This window comes from Dicentrarchus labrax, unplaced genomic scaffold (genome assembly GCF_905237075.1).
Source record: "Dicentrarchus labrax unplaced genomic scaffold, dlabrax2021, whole genome shotgun sequence".
Taxonomy (NCBI): Eukaryota; Metazoa; Chordata; class Actinopteri; family Moronidae; genus Dicentrarchus; species Dicentrarchus labrax.
The window spans coordinates 1,361,446-1,388,864 of NW_026136730.1; the positions used below are offsets into that span (position 1 = coordinate 1,361,446).

General features: G+C 37.3%; 1 protein-coding gene across 19 annotated transcripts in view; it reads right to left on the reverse strand.

Moving 5' to 3' along the window:
* The window catches only part of LOC127359477 (protein NLRC5-like), a 186,285-nt gene that overhangs the window by 91,344 nt on the left and 67,522 nt on the right, over positions 1 to 27,419 (reverse strand). For 17 of the 19 annotated variants that reach the window (XM_051393280.1, XM_051393281.1, XM_051393268.1 and 14 more), the window contains 9 exons: positions 27,200 to 27,373; positions 25,115 to 25,291; positions 22,709 to 22,882; positions 21,482 to 21,655; positions 19,648 to 19,821; positions 17,119 to 17,292; positions 14,290 to 14,463; positions 11,790 to 11,963; positions 8,996 to 9,169 (listed from right to left, as the gene is read on the reverse strand). In XM_051393280.1, coding sequence (XP_051249240.1) covers positions 8,996 to 9,169; positions 11,790 to 11,963; positions 14,290 to 14,463; positions 17,119 to 17,292; positions 19,648 to 19,821; positions 21,482 to 21,655; positions 22,709 to 22,882; positions 25,115 to 25,291; positions 27,200 to 27,373 — 1,569 coding nt within the window. The remainder of the gene's footprint in view (positions 1 to 8,995; positions 9,170 to 11,789; positions 11,964 to 14,289; positions 14,464 to 17,118; positions 17,293 to 19,647; positions 19,822 to 21,481; positions 21,656 to 22,708; positions 22,883 to 25,114; positions 25,292 to 27,199; positions 27,374 to 27,419) is intronic. The other 2 variants (XM_051393261.1, XM_051393262.1) reach the window with 1 other exon arrangement.

A 27,419-nucleotide genomic window follows, 5' to 3' on the forward strand; every position in this document is an offset into this window, starting at 1 on the left:
ATCTTCCCAGCTTGTTATTTAGGTCCACTGAGAAATAATTACTGTAAATTAAAGAATAACACAAAACCAATCAAAATGAATTATTTCAACACTTTAAAGTGGATTGAAACATTCAGCGTCAATAACAGGAAACCTCCAGTCAGTGTGGTTTGTTCTCCAGACTCCCCTGCAGGTTTATGTCCATGTTCACCCTCTTTGTTCACCCAAAGAAGAACTAAACATGTTGAAAAATTTGAAATTATGGTCCAGACCCCAATGGTCCTGTAGCTGGAAACATCATTCTGTGTTGAGCAGTATTTGTTCCTCTAATTATTTTTCTAAAGTAACCATTACATCAGATTGTTCCAATATTTCTTTAAGTATCATGTGTGTAATCTGCTTTCTATTTCTGCCTGATGTTGCGGCTGCAGCTTCTTTGTCCACCAGTAAGGTCTGCCTCCATCTAGTGGCTGAAACTAAGAACAACAGTCTGACCTTCTGACCTGTTTTCTCACTTTTTCACTTGAGTGAATAACTCACAAAACAAAACATAACATGTTAATGTAAAGATTACAATCAGTAATGTGACACTAAACCAGCGAGCTGTTAATGAGATTCATCATCAGACAATTTCTTGCTTTTGTTTCAGTTGAAGTTCAGCTCTCTGGAAAGGCATGGATCCACCTCACAGAGAGCAGCGATCAGGGCTGAGCTGGCTTCAGGTCCCTTGAATCGCACCGTGTCGATCAAGTATTCAGCTTTTTGTATTTTGTCTTTTGTTTTAGCTGACTGCATTTCCTCATCATTTATAATGCGACGCTCAAGGAGTTTATCCAGAAGCTGGTTCAGAACAGCGTCAGACGCACCGCTTTTAAACTTTATCCGAACTGAGAGCAGCCTCTCATGTGCTGGGACCCCGTCCTCTGCTGGGACTCTGTCCTCTGTTGGGACCCTGTCCTCTGTTGGGACCCTGTCCTCTGTTGGAATCCTGTCCACTGTTGGGACATTCCTCTGTGGACCTGGAAGATAACATGGAAAATACCTTTGTTGTCTCAATACATCCATTCTAATCTTGAATTTGACGTTGGCGTTGTATGAGCAGAGCAAACAGTCACACTGAGTCAATCAGCAGCTCCAGTTTTGTGAATATGGATGAAGGGAAGGTCACATGTGTAAGCCATGATCTCAGAGTGGAGAGACCCTCAACCCTACATATTCCATATGTACGTGGACTTAAAGGACAATTCCGGACAATTCAGACGAAGAGCTGCGGGAGGTCCGTGAAAGGGCTACAAGAGAGAGAGCTACCGGTAGTCAATGCCGCATCACAGCCTTGTACTTCGGGAAACTGGTGGTGTACCTGCGGACATTGTGAAGCTATGGCCACCGAAGAGGAGTGCCTGTGTTGCACAGAGTGGGACCTGTTGCGTCCCAACACCCAAGAGACGCAGTTATAAGGTAATTAGTGGTTTGTGCTGAAACTGGTCACGTTCGATTAGCATGAAAACATATCCCAGAGAACGGACGAACTCGGTACACACGTGTTATTAACCCCATGTTCATTTTGTGCCGGAATAGTCCTTTAACCTTGATAGCAACATGACTCAGAGTGGCTGGAGAGATGGTCTCTCCACTCAGAGAACCTGGCTTACACATGAAACCTTCCATTCTTTATATGGTGCAAAACAACTACACATACTGTATCTATTCTATTCTAACAATGAACTCTGACAGCAGGTAGGGAGCTTCTACAGGAGGGTGCAGCCTTTACCTGGCAGAGGCACAATGCGTTTCCAGACTTCTCTGCTCTCTTGATCCTGGACCATCAAAGTCACTCTCTTTGGGTTCGTAGTCAGAAAAACTTCAAATGTTGGATAGAAATTTGGTCCGTAGTTTAAGCGAAAGTCTGTTTGCTGAAAACCAGAAGCAAGGAGTAATTTTTATACCTGTTGTAAAAATGTTAATCTGGTACTTTCCTCATTGTGAATCTATTTTCAACATGCAGCATATGAACTGTGTGAATTGTATTCATGATAATTCTGTGTATAACCATTGTAGAGTGACTCCACTCACCTCAGGCTGTATTGTGAAGCCCTCAGGTTCACAGTGGACCCTGTACCTTTTACCAACGCTGAGATGACAGTCGGAAGAGATCCTGATGTTTTGAGCATCTTTTTGTTGAATGGAAACCTTAAGTAACAGGACATTTTATTATAGAGGTTCTGATCAGATAGTCAAGTCCATCTTATTTACAGAGCACATTTAAAAACAACAACTGTTTACCAAAGTGCTTTACAGAGAATTACAATCAAATAACAACACAGACATACTAGAGGGTCTAAGTATAGCTTATTATCAACATAGAACAAGAATAAAAAGAAACAGAAAACAGATTATGAACAGAATAAAACATGTCTTGTTCATTTCTGTTTTTTCTGTTTCAAAATCAAATACGAAAAACAAAATAATGTTTTTCTGTTTTTCTGTTTGAAAACAAGAATGAAAAATGGAAGAAAAAACTAAAATGTATGTGTTACGTAGCTATGTAGTTATTTTAACCCAAACCATGATCTTTTAGCAAACCTAACCAAACTGTGACCATTTCACAACGTGAACCATGTGAAAACAAAGGTCCAGTACGCCTGTCGCTGGTACTCCCCCATGTTCATATACGTTGTTTTGGGAGTTACTTGTGATAGACCTATTTTTCATCTTGGAAGTCTTCTTCATCAGTTTTAGAAAATGTAAATATATATAAATCACTACGGTTGTTATCTGTCTCAATAGGTATTTAATTTGGGCCCCTGTTTACTATTAATGCCACCTGGTGGACGTATAATAAATGACACTGGCAGGCAGACGCGCATGCTGAGATAACCCAAAATAAAACTAAACACAAAAAGATTTACAGGTCAGATTGATTTTGGTTCTTACCACAGTATGAGACTGATCCTAATCATCTTCTTTTTTTTTTTCCCCAAGTATTATTTTTTTGGCCTTTATGCCTTTATTTGATAGAGAGATAGCTGGAGATAGAAAGGGGGTGCAGAGAGAGAGAGGGGATGACATGCAGCAAAGGGCCGCAGGTCGGACTCGAATCCGGGCTGCTGCATACCGACTGAGCTAACCGGGCGCCCTATCTAAATCATCTTTGTGGAAACAACTGTGGCTTAGAACACAAGTTTAGGCAGATGGTAAACACACAAGACAGGTAGCTTTACCTCATCCAGAGGGATGTTCCCAGGCAGCAGAAGTACATCGAGTATTGGGTACCCTATGTCTGGAGGTCGGAGGTACAGCTGAATTTGGCCAGTTATTGGCACCAAGATTTCCATAAACCTTCTAACGAGATCCCAGACCGTGCCAAAGGCAGAGAGGTGAGGAACCTTCACAACCACGTGAGTGTTTGTAATCTGCAGCGGCTCCAGGATGCTCATTCCATCATCAGTGATGTGGACGACAGACAACAGACCATCAAAGAGCAACGCTGTGAAAGATAAGAGTGGTTAATCTTTTGTTGAGGCTCATTGATGCACCTGGGGAATGAAGGCTGAAAAAAGTTAATGCTGGTACTGATAGAAAGGGGTCAGAACACACAGTGCAGAGCAGGCTGTTGGTCTGGGACTGCAGAACATTTTGAGCACCACGTTGTGGTCATAGATTTATGGCTGATCGGTATATATAAATATATAAATACAAATGTTTGCACTGCTACTATTTCAATTTTGAAGACTGAATGTTTACCATCCTTTGTTTCACAGTGTGGGAGGTGGAGCTGACAGAGAGCAGCATCCTCTGAACACTTGATATCAAACAACATTCCTGCAGGCGTCTTTCCAGCTGCTTGGAGGAGGCTCTCATCCCACTGGATAGTCCTGTACAGCAGCTCCACCTCCTGAACCACATCAAACACCAGCCCAGTCACAGTACACTGAAAAACACCTGGACCAGGACACCTGAACCTGTAGGACACAGAAGGGGTTGATTACTTCAAGCTTTCAGCCTGTAGGTCACATGATCTGTTGAGTTAAGACGTGCAAATGCTCTGTGTTTTTATTCATCTTGTATATTGAGTTTTACATGTTTTTAATCTTCCTTTCTTGCAACTTTGAAACTCTGAACTCTTAAATCCATCCAATTCCCAAGCAGACAGATCTTTTATTGTTCAGTTATTTCCAGCTGTTTTTCCTTGAGAACCAAAGTGGGTGCTTCATATTCTACAGGCAGTTGTGCAGCGCTCTCTGTCGCTGATGCATCCTTGATTACAATGGTTCCACTCAAAACTGGTTGAAACGCAGGCCGGTTCCCTAGACAGCAACAAGGTTTAAAGAATCTTGAATGGAACCGGTTCAAGAACCAGAACTAATTTGGTGGAAAAGGGGACAGGAAAAGATTTCCAAGACCTCTGGGTCAAGAAGGAAACCCTGCAGGATTCAAGGCCGACACTAATGGTGCAGACACACAGAATCTGGCGACGATGGATCTAGTTGCACTGGGACACTGAACCAGTTGTGGTTGTGGAGGCAGACACCCTCACCACATTCAAGAGTAGGCTTAAGACATTCCTCTTTGATAAAGCTTATAGTTAGGGCTGGATCAGGTGAGTCCTGAACCATCCCTTAGTTATGCTGCTATAGGCCTAGACTATCGGGGGATTTCCCATGGTGCACTGAGCTCCTCTCTCTCTCTCTTTCTGCACTCATTCATGTTCCATTAATGCATGTTACTAACTTCACTTCTTCCCCGGAGTTCTTGTGCTCTCTCGTCTTGCAGGTTCTTGTCGATCCTGGTGGAGCCTCCGGCCATGGTCCTGCTAGATTTCCATTGCCAATACTGTTGTTGCTGTGCACCTGTCTGTCTGTCTCTCTCTCTCTCTGTCTCTCTCTCTCCCTGTCTCTCTCTCTCTTACCCCAACTGGTCGAGACCGACGACCACCCACCTAGAGCCGGAGGATCTGTCCTAGGTTTCTGCCTTTTAACAGGCAGTTTTTCCTTGCCCTTGTCGCCAAGGTCTTGCTCATGGTGGTACTGTTGGGTCTCTGTAATTAATGTTTTAAAGAGTTCGGTCTAGACCTGCTCTATTTGAAAAGTGTCCTGAGATAACTTCTGTTATGAATTGGCGCTATACAAATAAAATTGAATTGAACTGAACGCAATGCTACGGCTGGTGGGTGACGAAAATGTTATTTGACTGATGCTTGGTTTTGAATCTGCTGCTCTCATGGCTAAACCGTACACTGAAATATGTCGTGAAAAGACTTGAGAGAAACAGTCAACACAGTAAAAGAATTTTGACTCATATTTGATCAGCACTGCCTAGTTTGACAGTTTGATCTGAGTTTTCATGAGCCTGCTGAGGACTCAAGGACTCACACAGGAAACAGAACAAAGGAACAGACTTAGGGATGCAGAATTAAATGCACATTAACATATACATACAATACAGAATAAACTACATTTAAATGCTGAGAAATGTTTTCTGTCATTTCTGGACGCAACTTGGCAACCTTTTTTGCTTGGCTTTCCCAACTTTTCAGACCCTCTAAGTGACTTTATTTCTAAAGAAAATGTATTCAGACTTATTCACCAGACCACACCATTAGGGAAAAGGCAATAAACATATGCAGATATATAATATAATATAATTAATATCCCTGCATGAGTAATCACAAAGCTCTTCTTCTCCCTCTCTTTTCTTGCACCATGTGCAGGCAGTCAGTAGGTGGGGCAGGTAGGTTGAGCAGAGACTCTCTCTTCTCTCCGGAGCTCTGGATTAGGATGTTCTTATAGCTTATAAATATATTAATCATTTGTTTGATTGTGTAAATATTTAAATTATTCGATTGATGAGGTCAAAGTATTCTGCATTTTATGATCTGGTTACCTGTATGAACTCTTTCCAGACTCAGTCAGCAGTTCTGGTGTGAAGCTTAACTTGTCCTAAAATTGAAAAAGGCACAAACTTAGTTAATGAAACTGGACTGGAGAGTTAATTAGAACACATTGAGATGGGAGCAGAAACTGGCTACAGGTGACAGGATCCTCACTGCTTCACTTTCTACTCTACGTAAAGCCTGCAGGACTACGTTGGACAGCAGCTGGTAGTTTAATATTAGTAGAATTTAGAAGGTCAGAAATATTCAACCCTGGAGGGGGTAAAACTAAGGAACCAGAGTCTGATCACTGACAGATGAATAAAAATGTTAAAGTTAAAAACTGACATTTGTATTCAGAGCCTCTCCACACACAAGCTGCTGCTGCTTCAGTGTCTCTGGATCATCAGGACACAGCTGATCCTCTTCATCCACACTCTCCTCTCTGCTGTCCTCAGACACATCCAGGACTGTGCTTGATGTGGACGGATCTGGTGGGTGATTAGAACCATCGCATGGGGACAAGAAGACACACAGCAGATGTCAAACTTACATTTGGACATCCTGGTGACCCAACATTCATAAAACCTGAAACAGCAACGTCTCCAGTTCAAGGCTGGACCAGGCCCTCTGTAGCATATCTTTCCCTTCATGTTTCCTGTTGTTATCTACTGACAAACCCAATAGAGTCCAAATGTAAGATAATGTGAACACTTCAAGACCAGGTCCAATGGGGATAAATATCAAGTTAAAGTCCATACAATACAATGTATACAAAAAACACAAGGACTGAGATTGAAGACATTCTTTCAGTGACATCCTCTTCCCCAACATGGAGAACAAAAGATCTGCAGTGGTTATTGGGATTAACCAGCAGCATGAAGCCCACAGCAGCCAATCTCCCAGTTATGCTTTAATACCAGTTTAAGTTTCTTTAATACATCCAGTGGGTGTTTACTCACATCCTTTATGTTTATGAGGTGTAGCCCTGTATTCTCTGTCGTCCACCCTGTAGGAATAAACACAAATACAACAGTTATCTCTCATGAAGAGAGTGAGGCTGTAATTACACACAGTGGAGCTTGGAGCTAAATGCTAACATCAGCATGTAAACATGCTCACAATGACAATGCTGACATACTGATGTTTACCAGGTGAATTGTAATTGTTTATCTCTGAGCTGGTTGGAGAGTGAAACTCACCATAATAGGACGGCTAAGTTAGCTGCATTGCTAACCAGCTAACAGCAGTAGCTGGAAAACATTTGAAGTAGCTAACAACAAGTAGCTGCAGCTATATTTCCATCAGGAAACTCCATAAATCACTAACATTTGAAGCTGAGCAGCCGGAGGACGTCAGAGGGAAAAACTGAACATATTTTCTCCATAAAATCTGATCCAAGTTCACCAAAATCACTGAATAAAGTTATAAACTTGTGCTTTTGTACAGTAATCAGTGAGGCCCGGCGCCCTGAAACACTCTTCTCCGGTTGCATCCTTCATGAATCAGTGTTCACTAACACCGGGTACAGACATTCAGCCGGCTTCAGTCAGCCAATCAGAGGACAGTGGGCTTTAGGAAGGGCGGGACTTAAAGAGACAACTTGTTTCAGACAGATGATGAACTGAGGGGCTGCATGAAGGGCCAGTATCAGATCAATAAAGATGTTTCTGAAGAGTGAATCATACAAAGCTACTCTAGTGGAGTTTCAGTCTGAGAATAAAGAGCTGGACATTCAAAGTCACCAAAGTTATTATAATTCATCCTGAGGGGAACATAAATGCCTAAACAAACGCAATATGTATATATATAATAATGCATCCAACAGACAGACAGACGGCTCCTGTCACTCATGATGTGTGTTTTGTCTAGAGGAGCTGATTTCACTTCTATCTGGAGCACCTGGGCCCGGTGCTTGCCGGATATAAAAGCTCCAGCTTCCTCCCTCTCTCTCTCGCTCTGTTTGCCAGTTATTTGACTTTTACTCCTCAACACCTCATCTTTCACTCACACTCACCCACACCAACACCACTGATATTACAAACAACATCATCTCATATTTCAAGTTGCGTTTTAAGTTATAAATAAATATTCATTACTATTTTACAAAGCTGTGTCTTTCCCACTTTTAGTCAGGACATATGGGGCCAGGTTATGACGATGTGTAACACAGTTAAAAATGCAGTTTATCCATTCTCACAGGGATAGAAACTGCTCTGGTCGGTCGGGGCGTAAATTAAGTGATTGAATGATGACAGTAAGATGGAGAGTGGTCTGTAGACCAATCACAGCTCACTCATTGTCTGGACTCCAGCAAATGAGATGAAACAATACATTGCTTGTAAACTAAATAAGAATTGATCATTTATAGTAGTGCTGTCAGTTAAACGTGTTATTAACGGCGTTAACACAAACCCATTTTAACAGCATAAATTTTTGTATCGCGAGATTAACGTTCTTTTTGGCCTAGCACACTTTGTAGTTTTTTCACATGCTGTTGCAACAACTAGTACCGTTAGAAAAACTACAACACCACAACGGATCTAGCTAGACCGGAAACAAAACAACAGGCACGCCGCACACACTTGTTTAAGAGTAGTAGACGCTGCGTTTTGAGTGGATGGCGAGCGCGAGACGCCGAAATGGATGCCAATAATATTCTGAATGGAAAGTTTACTTTTAAAAAGTTGCCAAATGGTTCCATTGACAAGACCAAAGTGATCTGTGTGTTTTGTTGTTGTGAACTGAGCTATCATCGCAGCTCGTCCAGTCTGAAATACCACTTGATGGCCAAACACACAGCTGATGAGAATTCTCCGCCCCCTCGTCAAAGCCAGGCGACAATGGATGACTTCAGACAGAAGCACATGGATACCACATCTAAGAACAAACTTAGCTTATCTATCTATCTATCTATCTATCTATCTATCTATCTATCTATCTATCTATCTATCTATCTTAACTTGTATCGCCCTGTTTTGATCCCTTAGAAAGGGCTGTTGAAGGGGCTGTTTGTGTGACAAAGTATTTTTTTCACCCTTTTATTGATGGACAGTGTTACATTGTGTGACAATGTAAATCTTATTGAGCAGAGCCGTCAACAATGGGCTCATCAGCATGGACTGACTGCAACTAACTACAAACCTCAGAGTCTCCAGTCTACAGTGTGGACTCTCCAGAAAACCACACAGCAGCTTCACTCCTGAATCCTGCAGGTAGTTGTAACTCAGGTCCAGCTCTCTCAGATGGGAGGGGTTGGACTTCAGAGCTGAGACCAGATAATCACAGCTGATCTTTGACAACCTGCAGTCCCACAATCTGAATAAAGAATAAATGTAACACCCATTAGTTACACACACAGTGTAATCCCCAATGTTCACAGTTTAACAATGTGTAGAACTATACAGTCTAGTAGATTTCAGATGTAGTTGTTTAGTTTCCTTGTTTCTTTCTCTGTTTATTTTTCATGCACCGATACAAACCAGAGCTCCACGTGAGAGAGAGCGAGTTTAATAAAGTTGATAACTGACTGTAAAGTTGTTAAAATGACCATTTTGGAGGACTTCTGTACAAGGAAGAGGATTTTTCTTGTCAAAGCTGACCGTGTGGATATTGATTATTATCCAGTGAAAACTCCGGTCAGTAAATGCTATGAAGGATTAGCGTTGCCGCTCACAGATAATTACTTATTTTATTGAATATGTCTCCACTGTGTATAGTTATGATTCTGTGATAGTGTTTAAAAACCAACCGGAGACAGATAAACATGTTGAGCTGTGTTAATAGCACTAGCACCTGTTATACAGCTAAGAAAGCTGGTTGTTGAGCTCAAACACACACAGCTGTGTGAACTTGAGTTTACAGAAGATAATTCATTTCATTTTCTTGATAAAAACATGATTGAAAGTCATTCATTTCATCATTTGTGTACATTAAGCTGTGATGAGTTAAAAGCATTTAAAGATTTATATATATAATTGTGTGTTGGCTGTTAAAGTTATTGTGCAGCTGTATATGAAACTTTGTCATTGAATAATTCATGTTCATTGATTTAAGATAAAAAGAGAGTTAATACTGTACAGTTAAGATAAATAGATAAAGAGAGATTAACGAGATGAATAAGATTGTATTGAAGAGATGCTACTACTACTGCTCTATGCAGGTTGGTTTTATTGTATGAGTGGATTCTGATGGCGAGCCAGAACCAAGCCCATTGGATCGTGGAGGGTGTGACGTCAGCGAGAGCTTCACTGTGCATTGGAGAGAACATCTCTTCATACAGATAATAAAACATACAGTCACACTACCCGGGTAGATGAACAATCACACAAACACACTGAAGAAGGACAAACTGTGAATATTGACTTCATTCAGACTTTTTCTGTTTTTGGACTCTTTTGAATTTTCTCTCTGGTCTGTTGATTATTTTGGGCCCATATATTTCATAACTCATACTGTGAAGAGTTTTGTTTTCTACTGAGCGTTATTCAGTGTCATTTTCTGACTTGTTGATAACTTCTGACACAAGAAAGGAATTTCAGTCATATCTGAAATATTTTGTTTTGCACTTAAAAGTGGCACTGCTGCCAATAAAGCTATTTGTTACTACTCTTTTCAAACCGTTGTCCTGTTCCATCAATCCTCCTTGAGCGTATCTATTTCTTCTGATAGAATAAGTAAGATAGTAAAATACAAAAAGGTAAAAAGAGCTCTCATTAATATTAATGACAACGTGCTGCTGCTTCAATAAAGACGTAGTGACTTCAGCTCTTAACCTCTGCCAGCTCCACCAGTGGCTCCATCTATACAAACTCATGTTGTGCAGCCAAACACAAAGAAAAACCCACAGAAACTGATTGAAGGTTCCACTCAAGATCCCAAAGTTTCCAAAGATACCAAATATGTCAGGATGGATTTTGGGATAAACTCATACAATACTAAATAATCTCAAAGAAAGTGGAAGATTATTCCAGTCAGATGGAGCTTTAAATTAAAATGACCTGCGTCCAACTTCTTGAAAGAAAGAGAAAAGGATATTGCATGTGTCTAATTGGATATGGAGATGTTCATGGGACTAACAAGTGTTTCAGATAGGAGGGACATTTAACATAAACACATTTAAAATAACAAATAAATAAATAAAATGACAGGACCTACCCTCTAACCTAAAGTAACACAATAATAATAATAATAATAATAATGATAATAATAATAATAATAATAATGATAAGAATGACATTATTACTTGTTATTGTCTGATAGTTGAAATAGAGATTATTGATTTATTCATTGTATTTGTGTCTTTTAAAACACATGATGGGGAATATAAGATGGAAATAAAGAGTGAATTATTCAGTGTAGATTCTTCTTGTTATATTCAGGTTTTAAATGTGGAGCTCAACATTGCTCTGCCACAGTCAATGGACTAAACCACTGAAGAAGAAAACAGACTTTAGCATTAAGATACTCAGTGTGTGTGTGTGTGTGTGTGTGTGTGTGTGTGAGTGTGTGTGTGTGTGTGTTTGTGTGTGTGTGTGTGTGTGTGTGTGTTCTGAAGGATCAATATCAATGATCAGACATTATTTATGAAAACACACTGAAATCAACAGAAACCAAAGAAATATTCCTCCTTCAGTAAACTTGATCAGTTTAAAACAAATATTAGTTCAGAGGATCTTCTGTATCCTGATGTGACCATTTACCAACAATTATAAACATTCATTTACTTTAACAACTAACAGTGGACATTTTCTACAGTTTCTTTAACAAACACAAGTCTTTGTGACTGCAGAATAAATTTAGTTCAACAAACATTAAAATATGAACAAAAGCAACTTTACAACTTTATGGATGTAAGTTATGTATGAACATAAATTAGGTTCAGTTGTTAATTAAACATATCAGATCTACAACAGTAACAGAGAGTCAGTGAACTGACCTCAGAGTCTCCAGTCTACAGTGTGGACTCTCCAGAAAACCACACAGCAGCTCCACTCCTGAATCCTGCAGCTTGTTGTTACCCAGGTCCAGCTCTCTCAGATGGGAGGGGTTGGACTTCAGAGCTGAGACCAGATAATCACAGCTGATCTCTGACAACCTGCAGTCCCACAATCTGAATAAAGAATAAATGTAACACCCATTAGTTACACACACAGTGTAATCCCCAATGTTCACAGTTTAACAATGTGTAGAACTATACAGTCTAGTAGATTTCAGATGTAGTTGTTTAGTTTCCTTGTTTCTTTCTCTGTTTATTTTTCATGCACCGATACAAACCAGAGCTCCACGTGAGAGAGAGTGAGTTTAATAAAGTTGATAACTGACTGTAAAGTTGTTAAAATGACCATTTTGGAGGACTTCTGTACAAGGAAGAGGGTTTTTCTTGTCAAAGCTGACCGTGTGGATATTGATTATTATCCAGTGAAAACTCCGGTCAGTAAATACTATGAAGGATTAGCGTTGCCGCTCACAGATAATTACTTATTTTATTGAATATGTCTCCACTGTGTATAGTTATGATTCTGTGATAGTGTTTAAAAACCAACCGGAGACAGATAAACATGTTGAGCTGTGTTAATAGCACTAGCACCTGTTATACAGCTAAGAAAGCTGGTTGTTGAGCTCAAACACACACAGCTGTGTGTACTTGAGTTTACAGAAGATAATTCATTTCATGTTCTTGATAAAAACATGATTGAAAGTCATTCATTTCATGATTTGTGTACATTAAGCTGTGATGAGTTAAAAGCATTTAAAGATTTATATATATAATTGTGTGTTGGCTGTTAAAGTTATTGTGCAGATGTATATGAAACTTTGTCATTGAATAATTCATGTTCATTGATTTAAGATAAAAAGAGAGTTAATACTGTACAGTTAAGATAAATAGATAAAGAGAGATTAACGAGATGAATAAGATTGTATTGAAGAGATGCTACTACTACTGCTCTATGCAGGTTGGTTTTATTGTATGAGTGGATTCTGATGGCGAGCCAGAACCAAGCCCATTGGATCGTGGAGGGTGTGACGTCAGCGAGAGCTTCACTGTGCATTGGAGAGAACATCTCTTCATACAGATAATAAAACATAAAGTCACACTACCCGGGTAGATGAACAATCACACAAACACACTGAAGAAGGACAAACTGTGAATATTGACTTCATTCAGACTTTTTCTGTTTTTGGACTCTTTTGAATTTTCTCTCTGGTCTGTTGATTATTTTGGGCCCATATATTTCATAACTCATACTGTGAAGAGTTTTGTTTTCTACTGAGCGTTATTCAGTGTCATTTTCTGACTTGTTGATAACTTCTGACACAAGAAAGGAATTCAGTCATATCTGAAATATTTTGTTTTGCACTTAAAAGTGGCACTGCTGCCAATAAAGCTATTTGTTACTACTCTTTTCAAACCGTTGTCCTGTTCCATCAATCCTCCTTGAGCGTATCTATTTCTTCTGATAGAATAAGTAAGATAGTAAAATACAAAAAGGTAAAAAGAGCTCTCATTAATATTAATGACAACGTGCTGCTGCTTCAATAAAGACGTAGTGACTTCAGCTCTTAACCTCTGCCAGCTCCACCAGTGGCTCCATCTATACAAACTCATGTTGTGCAGCCAAACACAAAGAAACACCCACAGAAACTGATTGAAGGTTCCACTCAAGATCCTAAAGTTTCCAAAGATACCAAATATGTCAGGATGGATTTTGGGATAAACTCATACAATACTAAATAATCTCAAAGAAAGTGGAAGATTATTCCAGTCAGATGGAGCTTTAAATTAAAATGACCTGCGTCCAACTTCTTGAAAGAAAGAGAAAAGGATATTGCATGTGTCTAATTGGATATGGAGATGTTCATGGGACTGACAACTGTTTCAGATAGGAGGGACATTTAACACAAACACATTTAAAATAACAAATAAATAAATAAAATGACAGGACCTACCCTCTAACCTAAAGTAACACAATAATAATAACAATAATAATAATAATAATAATAATAATAATGATAATAATAATGTTAATAATAATGATAATAAGATATTAATAATGATAATAATAATAATAATAATAATAATGATAAGAATGACATTATTACTTGTTATTGTCTGATAGTTGAAATAGAGATTATTGATTTATTCATTGTATTTGTTGTCAGCATTTCTTTTAAAACACATGATGGGTAATAAAAGATGGAAATAAAGAGTGAATTATCCAGTGTAGATTCTTCTTGTTATATTCAGGTGAAAAATGTGGAGCTCAACATTGCTCTGCTACAGTCAATGGACTAAACCACTGAAGAAGAAAACAGACTTTAGCATTAAGATACTCAGTGTGGATCAGTATAATATCAGCCTTATGTCTGCACTTTACTGTCACCACAACTTTCACATCATATTAATCTCAGCACAGAAGGAAAAAATGGTGTCTGACCTCAGAGTCTCCAGTCTACAGTGTGGACTCTCCACAAGATCAGACAGCAGCTTCACTCCTGAATCCTGCAGCTTGTTCTGACTCAGCTCCAGCACTCTCAGATGGGAGGGGTTGGACTTCAGAGCTGAGACCAGATAATCACAGCTGATCTCTGACAACCTGCAGTCCCACAATCTGAATAAAGAATAAATGTAACACCCATTAGTTACACACACAGTGTAATCCCCAATGTTCACAGTTTAACAATGTGTAGAACTATACAGTCTAGTAGATTTCAGATGTAGTTGTTTAGTTTCCTTGTTTCTTTCTCTGTTTATTTTTCATGCACCGATACAAACCAGAGCTCCACGTGAGAGAGAGCGAGTTTAATAAAGTTGATAACTGACTGTAAAGTTGTTAAAATGACCATTTTGGAGGACTTCTGTACAAGGAAGAGGGTTTTTCTTGTCAAAGCTGACCGTGTGGATATTGATTATTATCCAGTGAAAACTCCGGTCAGTAAATGCTATGAAGGATTAGCGTTGCCGCTCACAGATAATTACTTATTTTATTGAATATGTCTCCACTGTGTATAGTTATGATTCTGTGATAGTGTTTAAAAACCAACCGGAGACAGATAAACATGTTGAGCTGTGTTAATAGCACTAGCACCTGTTATACAGCTAAGAAAGCTGGTTGTTGAGCTCAAACACACACAGCTGTGTGAACTTGAGTTTACAGAAGATAATTCATTTCATTTTCTTGATAAAAACATGATTGAAAGTCATTCATTTCATAATTTGTGTACATTAAGCTGTGATGAGTTAAAAGCATTTAAAGATTTATATATATAATTGTGTGTTGGCTGTTAAAGTTATTGTGCAGCTGTATATGAAACTTTGTCATTGAATAATTCATGTTCATTGATTTAAGATAAAAAGAGAGTTAATACTGTACAGTTAAGATAAATAGATAAAGAGAGATTAACGAGATGAATAAGATTGTATTGAAGAGATGCTACTACTACTGCTCTATGCAGGTTGGTTTTATTGTATGAGTGGATTCTGATGGCGAGCCAGAACCAAGCCCATTGGATCGTGGAGGGTGTGACGTCAGCGAGAGCTTCACTGTGCATTGGAGAGAACATCTCTTCATACAGATAATAAAACATAAAGTCACACTACCCGGGTAGATGAACAATCACACAAACACACTGAAGAAGGACAAACTGTGAATATTGACTTCATTCAGACTTTTTCTGTTTTTGGACTCTTTTGAATTTTCTCTCTGGTCTGTTGATTATTTTGGGCCCATATATTTCATAACTCATACTGTGAAGAGTTTTGTTTTCTACTGAGCGTTATTCAGTGTCATTTTCTGACTTGTTGATAACTTCTGACACAAGAAAGGAATTCAGTCATATCTGAAATATTTTGTTTTGCACTTAAAAGTGGCACTGCTGCCAATAAAGCTATTTGTTACTACTCTTTTCAAACCGTTGTCCTGTTCCATCAATCCTCCTTGAGCGTATCTATTCCTTCTGATAGAATAAGTAAGATAGTAAAATACAAAAAGGTAAAAAGAGCTCTCATTAATATTAATGACAACGTGCTGCTGCTTCAATAAAGACGTAGTGACTTCAGCTCTTAACCTCTGCCAGCTCCACCAGTGGCTCCATCTATACAAACTCATGTTGTGCAGCCAAACACAAAGAAAAACCCACAGAAACTGATTGAAGGTTCCACTCAAGATCCCAAAGTTTCCAAAGATACCAAATATGTCAGGATGGATTTTGGGATAAACTCATACAATACTAAATAATCTCAAAGAAAGTGGAAGATTATTCCAGTCAGATGGAGCTTTAAATTAAAATGACCTGCGTCCAACTTCTTGAAAGAAAGAGAAAAGGATATTGCATGTGTCTAATTGGATATGGAGATGTTCATGGGACTAACAAGTGTTTCAGATAGGAGGGACATTTAACATAAACACATCTAAAATAACAAATAAATAAATAAAATGACAGGACCTACCCTCTAACCTAAAGTAACACAATAATAATAATAATAATAATAATAATAATAATAATAATAATAATAATGATAATAATAATAATAATAATAATGATAAGAATGACATTATTACTTGTTATTGTCTGATAGTTGAAATAGAGATTATTGATTTATTCATTGTATTTGTGTCTTTTAAAACACATGATGGGGAATATAAGATGGAAATAAAGAGTGAATTATTCAGTGTAGATTCTTCTTGTTATATTCAGGTTTTAAATGTGGAGCTCAACATTGATCTGCCACAGTCAATGGACTAAACCACTGAAGAAGAAAACAGACTTTAGCATTAAGATACTCAGTGTGTGTGTGTGTGTGTGTGTGTGTGTGTGTGTGTGTGTGTGTGTGTGTGTGTGTGTGTGTTTGTGTGTGTGTGTGTGTGTGTGTGTGTGTTCTGAAGGATCAATATCAATGATCAGACATTATTTATGAAAACACACTGAAATCAACAGAAACCAAAGAAATATTCCTCCTTCAGTAAACTTGATCAGTTTAAAACAAATATTAGTTCAGAGGATCTTCTGTATCCAGATGTGACCATTTACCAACAATTATAAACATTCATTTACTTTAACAACTAACAGTGGACATTTTCTACAGTTTCTTTAACAAACACAAGTCTTTGTGACTGCAGACTAAATTTAGTTCAACAAACATTAAAATATGAACAAAAGCAACTTTACAACTTTATGGATGTAAGTTATGTATGAACATAAATTAGGTTCAGTTGTTAATTAAACATATCAGATCTACAACAGTAACAGAGAGTCAGTGAACTGACCTCAGAGTCTCCAGTCTACAGTGTGGACTCTCCAGAAAACCACACAGCAGCTTCACTCCTGAATCCTGCAGCTTGTTGTCACTCAGGTCCAGCTCTCTCAGATGGGAGGGGTTGGACTTCAGAGCTGAGACCAGATAATCACAGCTGATCTCTGACAAACTGCAGCTCCTCAATCTGAATAAAGAATAAATGTAACACCCATTAGTTACACACACAGTGTAATCCCCAATGTTCACAGTTTAACAATGTGTAGAACTATACAGTCTAGTAGATTTCAGATGTAGTTGTTTAGTTTCCTTGTTTCTTTCTCTGTTTATTTTTCATGCACCGATACAAACCAGAGCTCCACGTGAGAGAGAGTGAGTTTAATAAAGTTGATAACTGACTGTAAAGTTGTTAAAATGACCATTTTGGAGGACTTCTGTACAAGGAAGAGGGTTTTTCTTGTCAAAGCTGACCGTGTGGATATTGATTATTATCCAGTGAAAACTCCGGTCAGTAAATACTATGAAGGATTAGCGTTGCCGCTCACAGATAATTACTTATTTTACTGAATATGTCTCCACTGTGTATAGTTATGATTCTGTGATAGTGTTTAAAAACCAACCGGAGACAGATAAACATGTTGAGCTGTGTTAATAGCACTAGCACCTGTTATACAGCTAAGAAAGCTGGTTGTTGAGCTCAAACACACACAGCTGTGTGAACTTGAGTTTACAGAAGATAATTCATTTCATTTTCTTGATAAAAACATGATTGAAAGTCATTCATTTCATAATTTGTGTACATTAAGCTGTGATGAGTTAAAAGCATTTAAAGATTTATATATATAATTGTGTGTTGGCTGTTAAAGTTATTGTGCAGCTGTATATGAAACTTTGTCATTGAATAATTCATGTTCATTGATTTAAGATAAAAAGAGAGTTAATACTGTACAGTTAAGATAAATAGATAAAGAGAGATTAACGAGATGAATAAGATTGTATTGAAGAGATGCTACTACTACTGCTCTATGCAGGTTGGTTTTATTGTATGAGTGGATTCTGATGGCGAGCCAGAACCAAGCCCATTGGATCGTGGAGGGTGTGACGTCAGCGAGAGCTTCACTGTGCATTGGAGAGAACATCTCTTCATACAGATAATAAAACATAAAGTCACACTACCCGGGTAGATGAACAATCACACAAACACACTGAAGAAGGACAAACTGTGAATATTGACTTCATTCAGACTTTTTCTGTTTTTGGACTCTTTTGAATTTTCTCTCTGGTCTGTTGATTATTTTGGGCCCATATATTTCATAACTCATACTGTGAAGAGTTTTGTTTTCTACTGAGCGTTATTCAGTGTCATTTTCTGACTTGTTGATAACTTCTGACACAAGAAAGGAATTCAGTCATATCTGAAATATTTTGTTTTGCACTTAAAAGTGGCACTGCTGCCAATAAAGCTATTTGTTACTACTCTTTTCAAACCGTTGTCCTGTTCCATCAATCCTCCTTGAGCGTATCTATTTCTTCTGATAGAATAAGTAAGATAGTAAAATACAAAAAGGTAAAAAGAGCTCTCATTAATATTAATGACAACGTGCTGCTGCTTCAATAAAGACGTAGTGACTTCAGCTCTTAACCTCTGCCAGCTCCACCAGTGGCTCCATCTATACAAACTCATGTTGTGCAGCCAAACACAAAGAAAAACCCACAGAAAGTGATTGAAGGTTCCACTCAAGATCCCAAAGTTTCCAAAGATACCAAATATGTCAGGATGGATTTTGGGATAAACTCATACAATACTAAATAATCTCAAAGAAAGTGGAAGATTATTCCAGTCAGATGGAGCTTTAAATTAAAATGACCTGCGTCCAACTTCTTGAAAGAAAGAGAAAAGGATATTGCATGTGTCTAATTGGATATGGAGATGTTCATGGGACTAACAAGTGTTTCAGATAGGAGGGACATTTAACATAAACACATTTAAAATAACAAATAAATAAATAAAAAGGACAGGACCTACCCTCTAACCTAAAGTAACACAATAATAATAACAATAATAATAATAATAATAATAATAATAATAATAATAATGATAATAATAATGTTAATAATAATGATAATAAGATATTAATAATGATAACAACAATAATAATAATAATACACAATGTTTATAATAATAATGATAAGAATGACATTATTACTTGTTATTGTCTGATAGTTGAAATAGAGATTATTGATTTATTCATTGTATTTGTTGTCAGCATTTCTTTTAAAACACATGATGGGTAATAAAAGATGGAAATAAAGAGTGAATTATCCAGTGTAGATTCTTCTTGTTATATTCAGGTGAAAAATGTGGAGCTCAACATTGCTCTGCTACAGTCAATGGACTAAACCACTGAAGAAGAAAACAGACTTTAGCATTAAGATACTCAGTGTGGATCAGTATAATATCAGCCTTATGTCTGCACTTTACTGTCACCACAACTTTCACATCATATTAATCTCAGCACAGAAGGAAAAAATGGTGTCTGACCTCAGAGTCTCCAGTCTACAGTGTGGACTCTCCACAAGATCACACAGCAGCTTCACTCCTGAATCCTGCAGCTTGTTCTGACTCAGGTCCAGCTCTCTCAGATGGGAGGGGTTGGACTTCAGAGCTGAGACCAGATAATCACAGCTGATCTCTGACAAACTGCAGGCCCTCAATCTGAATAAAGAATAAAAGATGTGAGTTTAGAAGACAATGTTCCTGGTTGAAATCATTCAGTGTTTAATAATCTGTTCAGAGCTGAAGAAGGTTTACAATGTACAAGTTTATAAAATGTGAACAAAAGACATCTACAATATTTCTTTTAGGAATAGTGGAGTCATAAAATCAAAGCATCTTCAGTTTAAACTATTCAGTCAGTATAAACATCATATAGCTTCATAACAATGTTGGAAACAGCAAATACTGAATATATTTGTTATTGTCTGATAGTTGAAATACAGATTATTGATTTACTTATTATAGTCATCATTTTGTCACATGTGACCATTTACCAACAATTATAAACATTCATTTACTTTAACAACTAACTAGGGGTGCACGACAATTATCGGGCCGATACAGGAAATGATTACGTCATACCGATAAGTCCGATATCATGACGAATAGCCCCGATAACATATATAATGGTGTCAGCACAGTGCTCCACTCTCACTATGAGACAGCCATCGCTTCGACAGAGTGTTGAAAGCATATGAGGATGGAGATGATGGCACTTTTCTCGCCTGATTGATCACTTGGAGCCACGGTTTACATTGCCGAGCTGCCGCTACCTTTCTGATGTGTGCCTTCCAGCAGTATGATGCGATCGATATATATATATATATATATATATTTATTTGAACAGTTTCAGTTTGTAATCCCAATGCATGTATTTGCATCAGTTCAAGGGGCCTTTATTGTTTTTTGAGAGGCTTGCCAATATCTCCATTGAAAGAGTCAAAAGTGTTTTTGGGTTTGTTCATAGTATTAATGTCATGATCATATATATATGTATGTGTGTGTGTGTGTGTGTGTGTGTGTGTGTGTGTGTTATCGGTTATCGGTATCGGTTTTAAAAAAAAGTTATCGTGCATCCCTACAACTAACAGTGGACATTTTCTACAGTTTCTTTAACAAACACAAGTCTTTGTGACTGCAGACTAAATTTAGTTCAACAAACATTAAACTATGAACAAAAGCAACTTTACAACTTTATGGATGTAAGTTATGTATGAACATAAATTAGGTTCAGTTGTTAATTAAATGTAGCCCTGGATAAAATACTTTTAGACTTCAAGATGTGGATAATTCATGTAGTCATCAGACAGTAAATAGTTTAAAAAGAGAGGTTTAACATGTATAAATATGGTTAAAAACATGGATATAAATACTGTTTCAAATGTAAATGGAAGGTTAAATATGTGTTTAAATATAAGATGTATAATCTCTACAGTTCAGAGGTCAAAGGATGAAGTTCATGTAGATTAACATAGTTTGTTTTATATGTATCTGTATTACACACTGTATTCAGCCTTACAGCCTAACCTGGTTCATGCATGATATGTCAATCTTTGTGTTTCTTTATTGTAATTGGACTGTTCTGGATTAAACAGCCAACCAAATTACATTCTCAGGTAGAGAGTACTTAGTCGTACCCTGCTAGCTCTGGTGTTTGTGGAGAAAGGCAGAAGCTGATTAGTTATCCTAAGGGTTTGAACTTTTGTGATCAACAAGAGGTAAATATGAGTCTGTGAACTTTTTCCTGTACTGTGACTTATTGTTATAGTGGAACAAACAAGTTGTTACCAGCATGGACTGACTCCAACCCTCTACTGACCTCAGAGTCTCCAGTCTACAGTGTGGACTCTCCAGAAAACCACACAGCAGCTTCACTCCTGAATCCTGCAGCTTGTTGTTACTCAGGTTCAGGTCTCTCAGATGGGAGGGGTTGGACTTCAGAGCTGAGCCCAGATAATCACAGCTGATCTCTGACAACCTGCAGTCCCACAATCTGAATAAAGAATAAAAGATGAAGATAAAATCATTAATAATCCAATCAGATGTGTTCAGGTTTTAAATGTGGAGATCAACATTACTATGTCCTAATCAATGAGCTTTTCTCTAAAATGAGTAGTGACTTTGTCATTGTGTTATTGTGGATCATCATAATGTCAGCACAACATTAATACACCTATTCATGTCAACCCTGATTAACAGCATGCTGCTGATCTCAGTCAGGCCTAGAATACCTGTCAGTGGTCATGATGTTATGGCTGATTGGTGTATATCACTATTCAATTCAATTCTGTTTCTACATCAGCAAGTGAACAATGTGTGGAGGAGGCTCGTTGTTAATGATGTAGCCAATCAAAACCATCAAAACCAACGTGGTAACGAATCTATTGGCACCAGCTGATGTGTTCACTGCTGTTCACTGTTGCTTTATCTGGTCTGCACTGGTTAAAATAAAGACTGTATCTGTACAGAGAGCGTCTGTCTCTGTGTCTCTGCAGGGTGACTGTCAGTAGACTGTACAGGAGGGACAGAGCAAGGGCAGATTGTCACTAGTTTATCCATCACAGATACTTTTACTGAGTGAGAGACACTTTGCTAAAGCAACGGAGCAAAACACAATGTTAGAGAGAAATGTAAAAATATTTTTGGTTCATGATGAAACTATAGGGCGGGGGGGGGTTCAGCCATTTCATTGGAAACTCTGTGTGTGTGTGTGTGTGTGTGTGTTCTGTAGGATCAATATCATTGATCAGACGTTAATAAAAACAAATATTAGTTCAGAGGATCTTCTGTATCCAGATGTGACCATTTACCAACAATGATAAACATTCATTTACTTTAACAACTAACAGTGGACATTTTCTACAGTTTCTTTAACAAACACAAGTCTTTGTGACTGCAGACTAAATTTAATTCAACAAACATTAAAATATGAACAAAAGCAACTTTACAACTTTATGGATTTAAGTTATGTATGAACATAAATTAGGTTCAGTTGTTAATTAAACATATCAGATCTACAACAGTAACAGAGAGTCAGTGAACTGACCTCAGAGTCTCCAGTCTACAGTGTGGACTCTCCAGAAAACCACACAGCAGCTTCACTCCTGAATCCTGCAGCTTGTTGTCACTCAGGTCCAGCTCTCTCAGATGGGAGGGGTTGGACTTCAGAGCTGAGACCAGATAATCACAGCTGATCTCTGACAACCTGCAGCCCCTCAATCTGAATAAAGAATAAATGTAACACCCATTAGTTACACACACAGTGTAATCCCCAATGTTCACAGTTTAACAATGTGTAGAACTATACAGTCTAGTAGATTTCAGATGTAGTTGTTTAGTTTCCTTGTTTCTTTCTCTGTTTATTTTTCATGCACCGATACAAACCAGAGCTCCACGTGAGAGAGAGCGAGTTTAATAAAGTTGATAACTGACTGTAAAGTTGTTAAAATGACCATTTTGGAGGACTTCTGTACAAGGAAGAGGGTTTTTCTTGTCAAAGCTGACCGTGTGGATATTGATTATTATCCAGTGAAAACTCCGGTCAGTAAATGCTATGAAGGATTAGCGTTGCCGCTCACAGATAATTACTTATTTTATTGAATATGTCTCCACTGTGTATAGTTATGATTCTGTGATAGTGTTTAAAAACCAACCGGAGACAGATAAACATGTTGAGCTGTGTTAATAGCACTAGCACCTGTTATACAGCTAAGAAAGCTGGTTGTTGAGCTCAAACACACACAGCTGTGTGAACTTGAGTTTACAGAAGATAATTCATTTCATTTTCTTGATAAAAACATGATTGAAAGTCATTCATTTCATAATTTGTGTACATTAAGCTGTGATGAGTTAAAAGCATTTAAAGATTTATATATATAATTGTGTGTTGGCTGTTAAAGTTATTGTGCAGCTGTGTATGAAACTTTGTCATTGAATAATTCATGTTCATTGATTTAAGATAAAAAGAGAGTTAATACTGTACAGTTAAGATAAATAGATAAAGAGAGATTAACGAGATGAATAAGATTGTATTGAAGAGATGCTACTACTACTGCTCTATGCAGGTTGGTTTTATTGTATGAGTGGATTCTGATGGCGAGCCAGAACCAAGCCCATTGGATCGTGGAGGGTGTGACGTCAGCGAGAGCTTCACTGTGCATTGGAGAGAACATCTCTTCATACAGATAATAAAACATAAAGTCACACTACCCGGGTAGATGAACAATCACACAAACACACTGAAGAAGGACAAACTGTGAATATTGACTTCATTCAGACTTTTTCTGTTTTTGGACTCTTTTGAATTTTCTCTCTGGTCTGTTGATTATTTTGGGCCCATATATTTCATAACTCATACTGTGAAGAGTTTTGTTTTCTACTGAGCGTTATTCAGTGTCATTTTCTGACTTGTTGATAACTTCTGACACAAGAAAGGAATTCAGTCATATCTGAAATATTTTATGTTTTGCACTTAAAGGTGGCACTGCTGCCAATAAAGCTATTTGTTACTACTCTTTTCAAACCGTTGTCCTGTTCCATCAATCCTCCTTGAGCGTATCTATTTCTTCTGATAGAATAAGTAAGATAGTAAAATACAAAGAGTGAAAAAGAGCTCTCATTAATATTAATGACAACGTGCTGCTGCTTCAATAAAGACGTAGTGACTTCAGCTCTTAACCTCTGCCAGCTCCACCAGTGGCTCCATCTATACAAACTCATGTTGTGCAGCCAAACACAAAGAAACACCCACAGAAACTGATTGAAGGTTCCACTCAAGATCCTAAAGTTTACAAAGATACCAAATATGTCAGGATGGATTTTGGGATAAACTCATACAATACTAAATAATCTCAAAGAAAGTGGAAGATTATTCCATTTAACATAAACACATTTAAAATAACAAATTAATAAATAAAATGACAGGACCTACCCTCTAACCTAAAGTAACACAATAATAATAATAATAATAATAATAATAATAATAATAATAATAATAATAATAGCAATAATAATGTTTATAATAATAGCAATAATAATAATAAAATATTAATAATGATAACAATAATAATAATAATAAACTATATTTATAATAATAATGATAAGAATGACATTATTACTTGTTATTGTCTGATAGTTGAAATAGAGATTATTGATTTATTCATTGTATTTATTGTCATCATTTCTTTTAAAACACATGATGGGTAATATAAGATGGAAATAAAGAGTGAATTATTCAGTGTAGATTCTTCTTGTTATATTCAGGTTTTAAATGTGGAGCTCAACATTGCTCTGCCACAGTCAATGGACTAAACCACTGAAGAAGAAAACAGACTTTAGCATTAAGATACTCAGTGTGGATCAGTATAATATCAGCCTTATGTCTGCACTTTACTGTCAGCACAACTTTCACATCAGATTAATCTCAGCACAGAAAGAAAAAATGGTGTCTGACCTCAGAGTCTCCAGTCTACAGTGTGGACTCTCCAGAAAACCACACAGCAGCTTCACTCCTGAATCCTGCCGATTGTAGTTGTAACTCAGGTCCAGCTCTCTCAGATGGGAGGGGTTGGACTTCAGAGCTGAGACCAGATAATCACAGCTGATCTCTGACAAACTGCAGCTCCACAATCTAAATAAAGAATAAAAGATGAAGATAAAAATAATTTATTATCCAATCAGATGTGTTCAGGTTTTAAATGTGGAGATCAACATTACTATGTCCTAATCAATGAACTTTTCTCTAAAATGAGTAGAGTGACTTTGTCATTACAGCTATAACTACAGCTTTATGTATTACCTTTATTAAGACCTTCTTACTGTATGTTGTAGCTTAGTAAGTAAATGTCATTAAAATGACACATCCACATTTGTTCAAGTGTGTCTTAAAACAACAGCCACATGCCATATGTACATTCAAAGAGTTATTGGTGGCAGTAATCATTGTGTAGAGTGAAGAGTGATACACCTTTTGATGTTCAAATGAACAGCTGAACCAGAGAAACTGTGAGTTGGATGAACAGTAGATAAAGTTTAATCTTCATCGAGTTTTCCATAACTTATAAACTCAAAGATTTAATAGTTTGATAAAAAAAAATTTCTCCTGCAGCTCATTTTTAAACCCTCTAACAGGGGAGAGGTGAACACAAATAATTGTGTCGTTAAATGTAACTGGCCACTAACTATTTGATAGTAATAAAGTTTCCATAATTAAAAAGAATGACTTTAAGTATTTCTGTATTTCAGCATTCAGGGGGAAACAAATAAGTGCACAGATAATGAAGTAATAGTGACCGAATGACGACTCAAGAATTACTTTGTGAAGAATTTAAAATGGCATACACTTCCTTTTAGTGAAGCTTTATTAAGTAACGATTTAGAAATGAGTATCACAACATGATTTTATTTTTGGGACAAAAGTCAGGTGAGTAATGGTGACCGTATGTGTGAAGTTTTGATGCAGTAATTATTATTAGGTAATGACGAACACTTCATGTGTCTTTTTCACTCGGTTGTGAATTTATTGGGTAGGTCCATGGCACTTGTGTAGAGCTTAAACATGTCTGATCGTTCTATTATAACCCAACACACACACAATGTTCCAGGCACTGTTATGACTTTATCAAAATACCGTTGGCTCTATTCTCATAGAAATATTTTTGTCCGAAAGGCTGAGTAGATACATGGTCAGAAATGCTCTTTTATGTAAGATGCATCCAGATCATTTGGTCACATATTCATGTATGAACTGTTCATTGACATTCCTAAATTGATGATCTGTTGAATGTGGATTATTCACATTTAGTCAGAGTAACAGGAAACATGAATTCATGACACATCCTGCATTAATCCATGCATTAAATCATCATGACTCATTCGTTTATATATTTTAATATATTGACATATTAGTTAAGCATTAATTCAGTCAATTTTTTTTGAAAGTGTTACCATAATCTCTTTTCCATAGAAAGAGTCAATGAGAGAGAAAGTGGCAGTAGAGTGGACAAAGAAAAGAGAAATAAAACTATTACTGTTCTGGTTGTTTCACATTAGTTACTTTCTAAAGTAACACTTAATAACCATTAAACTGTCAGCAGATGGTCACTGTGGAGATACTAATGTTTTCAGTCTGTGTTTGACCCTCTGCATTTCTGCTTTTCATTAATTCATTGTATCAAACATCAGAGTCACAAAACCATAAATATCAGTAGTATATATATAAATATTGTGTTTCAAACACTACCATTATTTTTTTATCTGTCATGGGTCTAATTAGCCTGTTCTTTAAGGTTCTTCTGATGCAGTGGAAACACACAGAAGGACTTCTACTTTTAGACTCTAGTTTACTTCCTGAGATTAGTTCCTCTGGTTCAGTAGTACCTGGATATTAATGGTTGAAAATCTGAAGTCCTGATGACCAAATTTAATGATTCAGAAGTTTTAACATAAGAGTGTTTACACTGCAAGGAGGCAATAGTTTAGAGAAATATAATATGAAATATATATAATATATGACTTAAGCAAACTAACTTGATCTGACCTAAGAGTTTCCAGTTTACAGTGTGGACTCTTCAATCCAGCAGACACCAGCTTTATTCCTGAGTCCTGCAGGTCGTTGTTACTCAGGTCCAGCTCTCTCAGACTAGAGGACTGGGAGCTGAGAACTGAAGACAGAGCATCACAGCTTCTCTCTGAGAGGTTACAGCCCCTCAGTCTGAAGGGACAATAATAAACATTAAGAGCAATAACATTTGTGATAT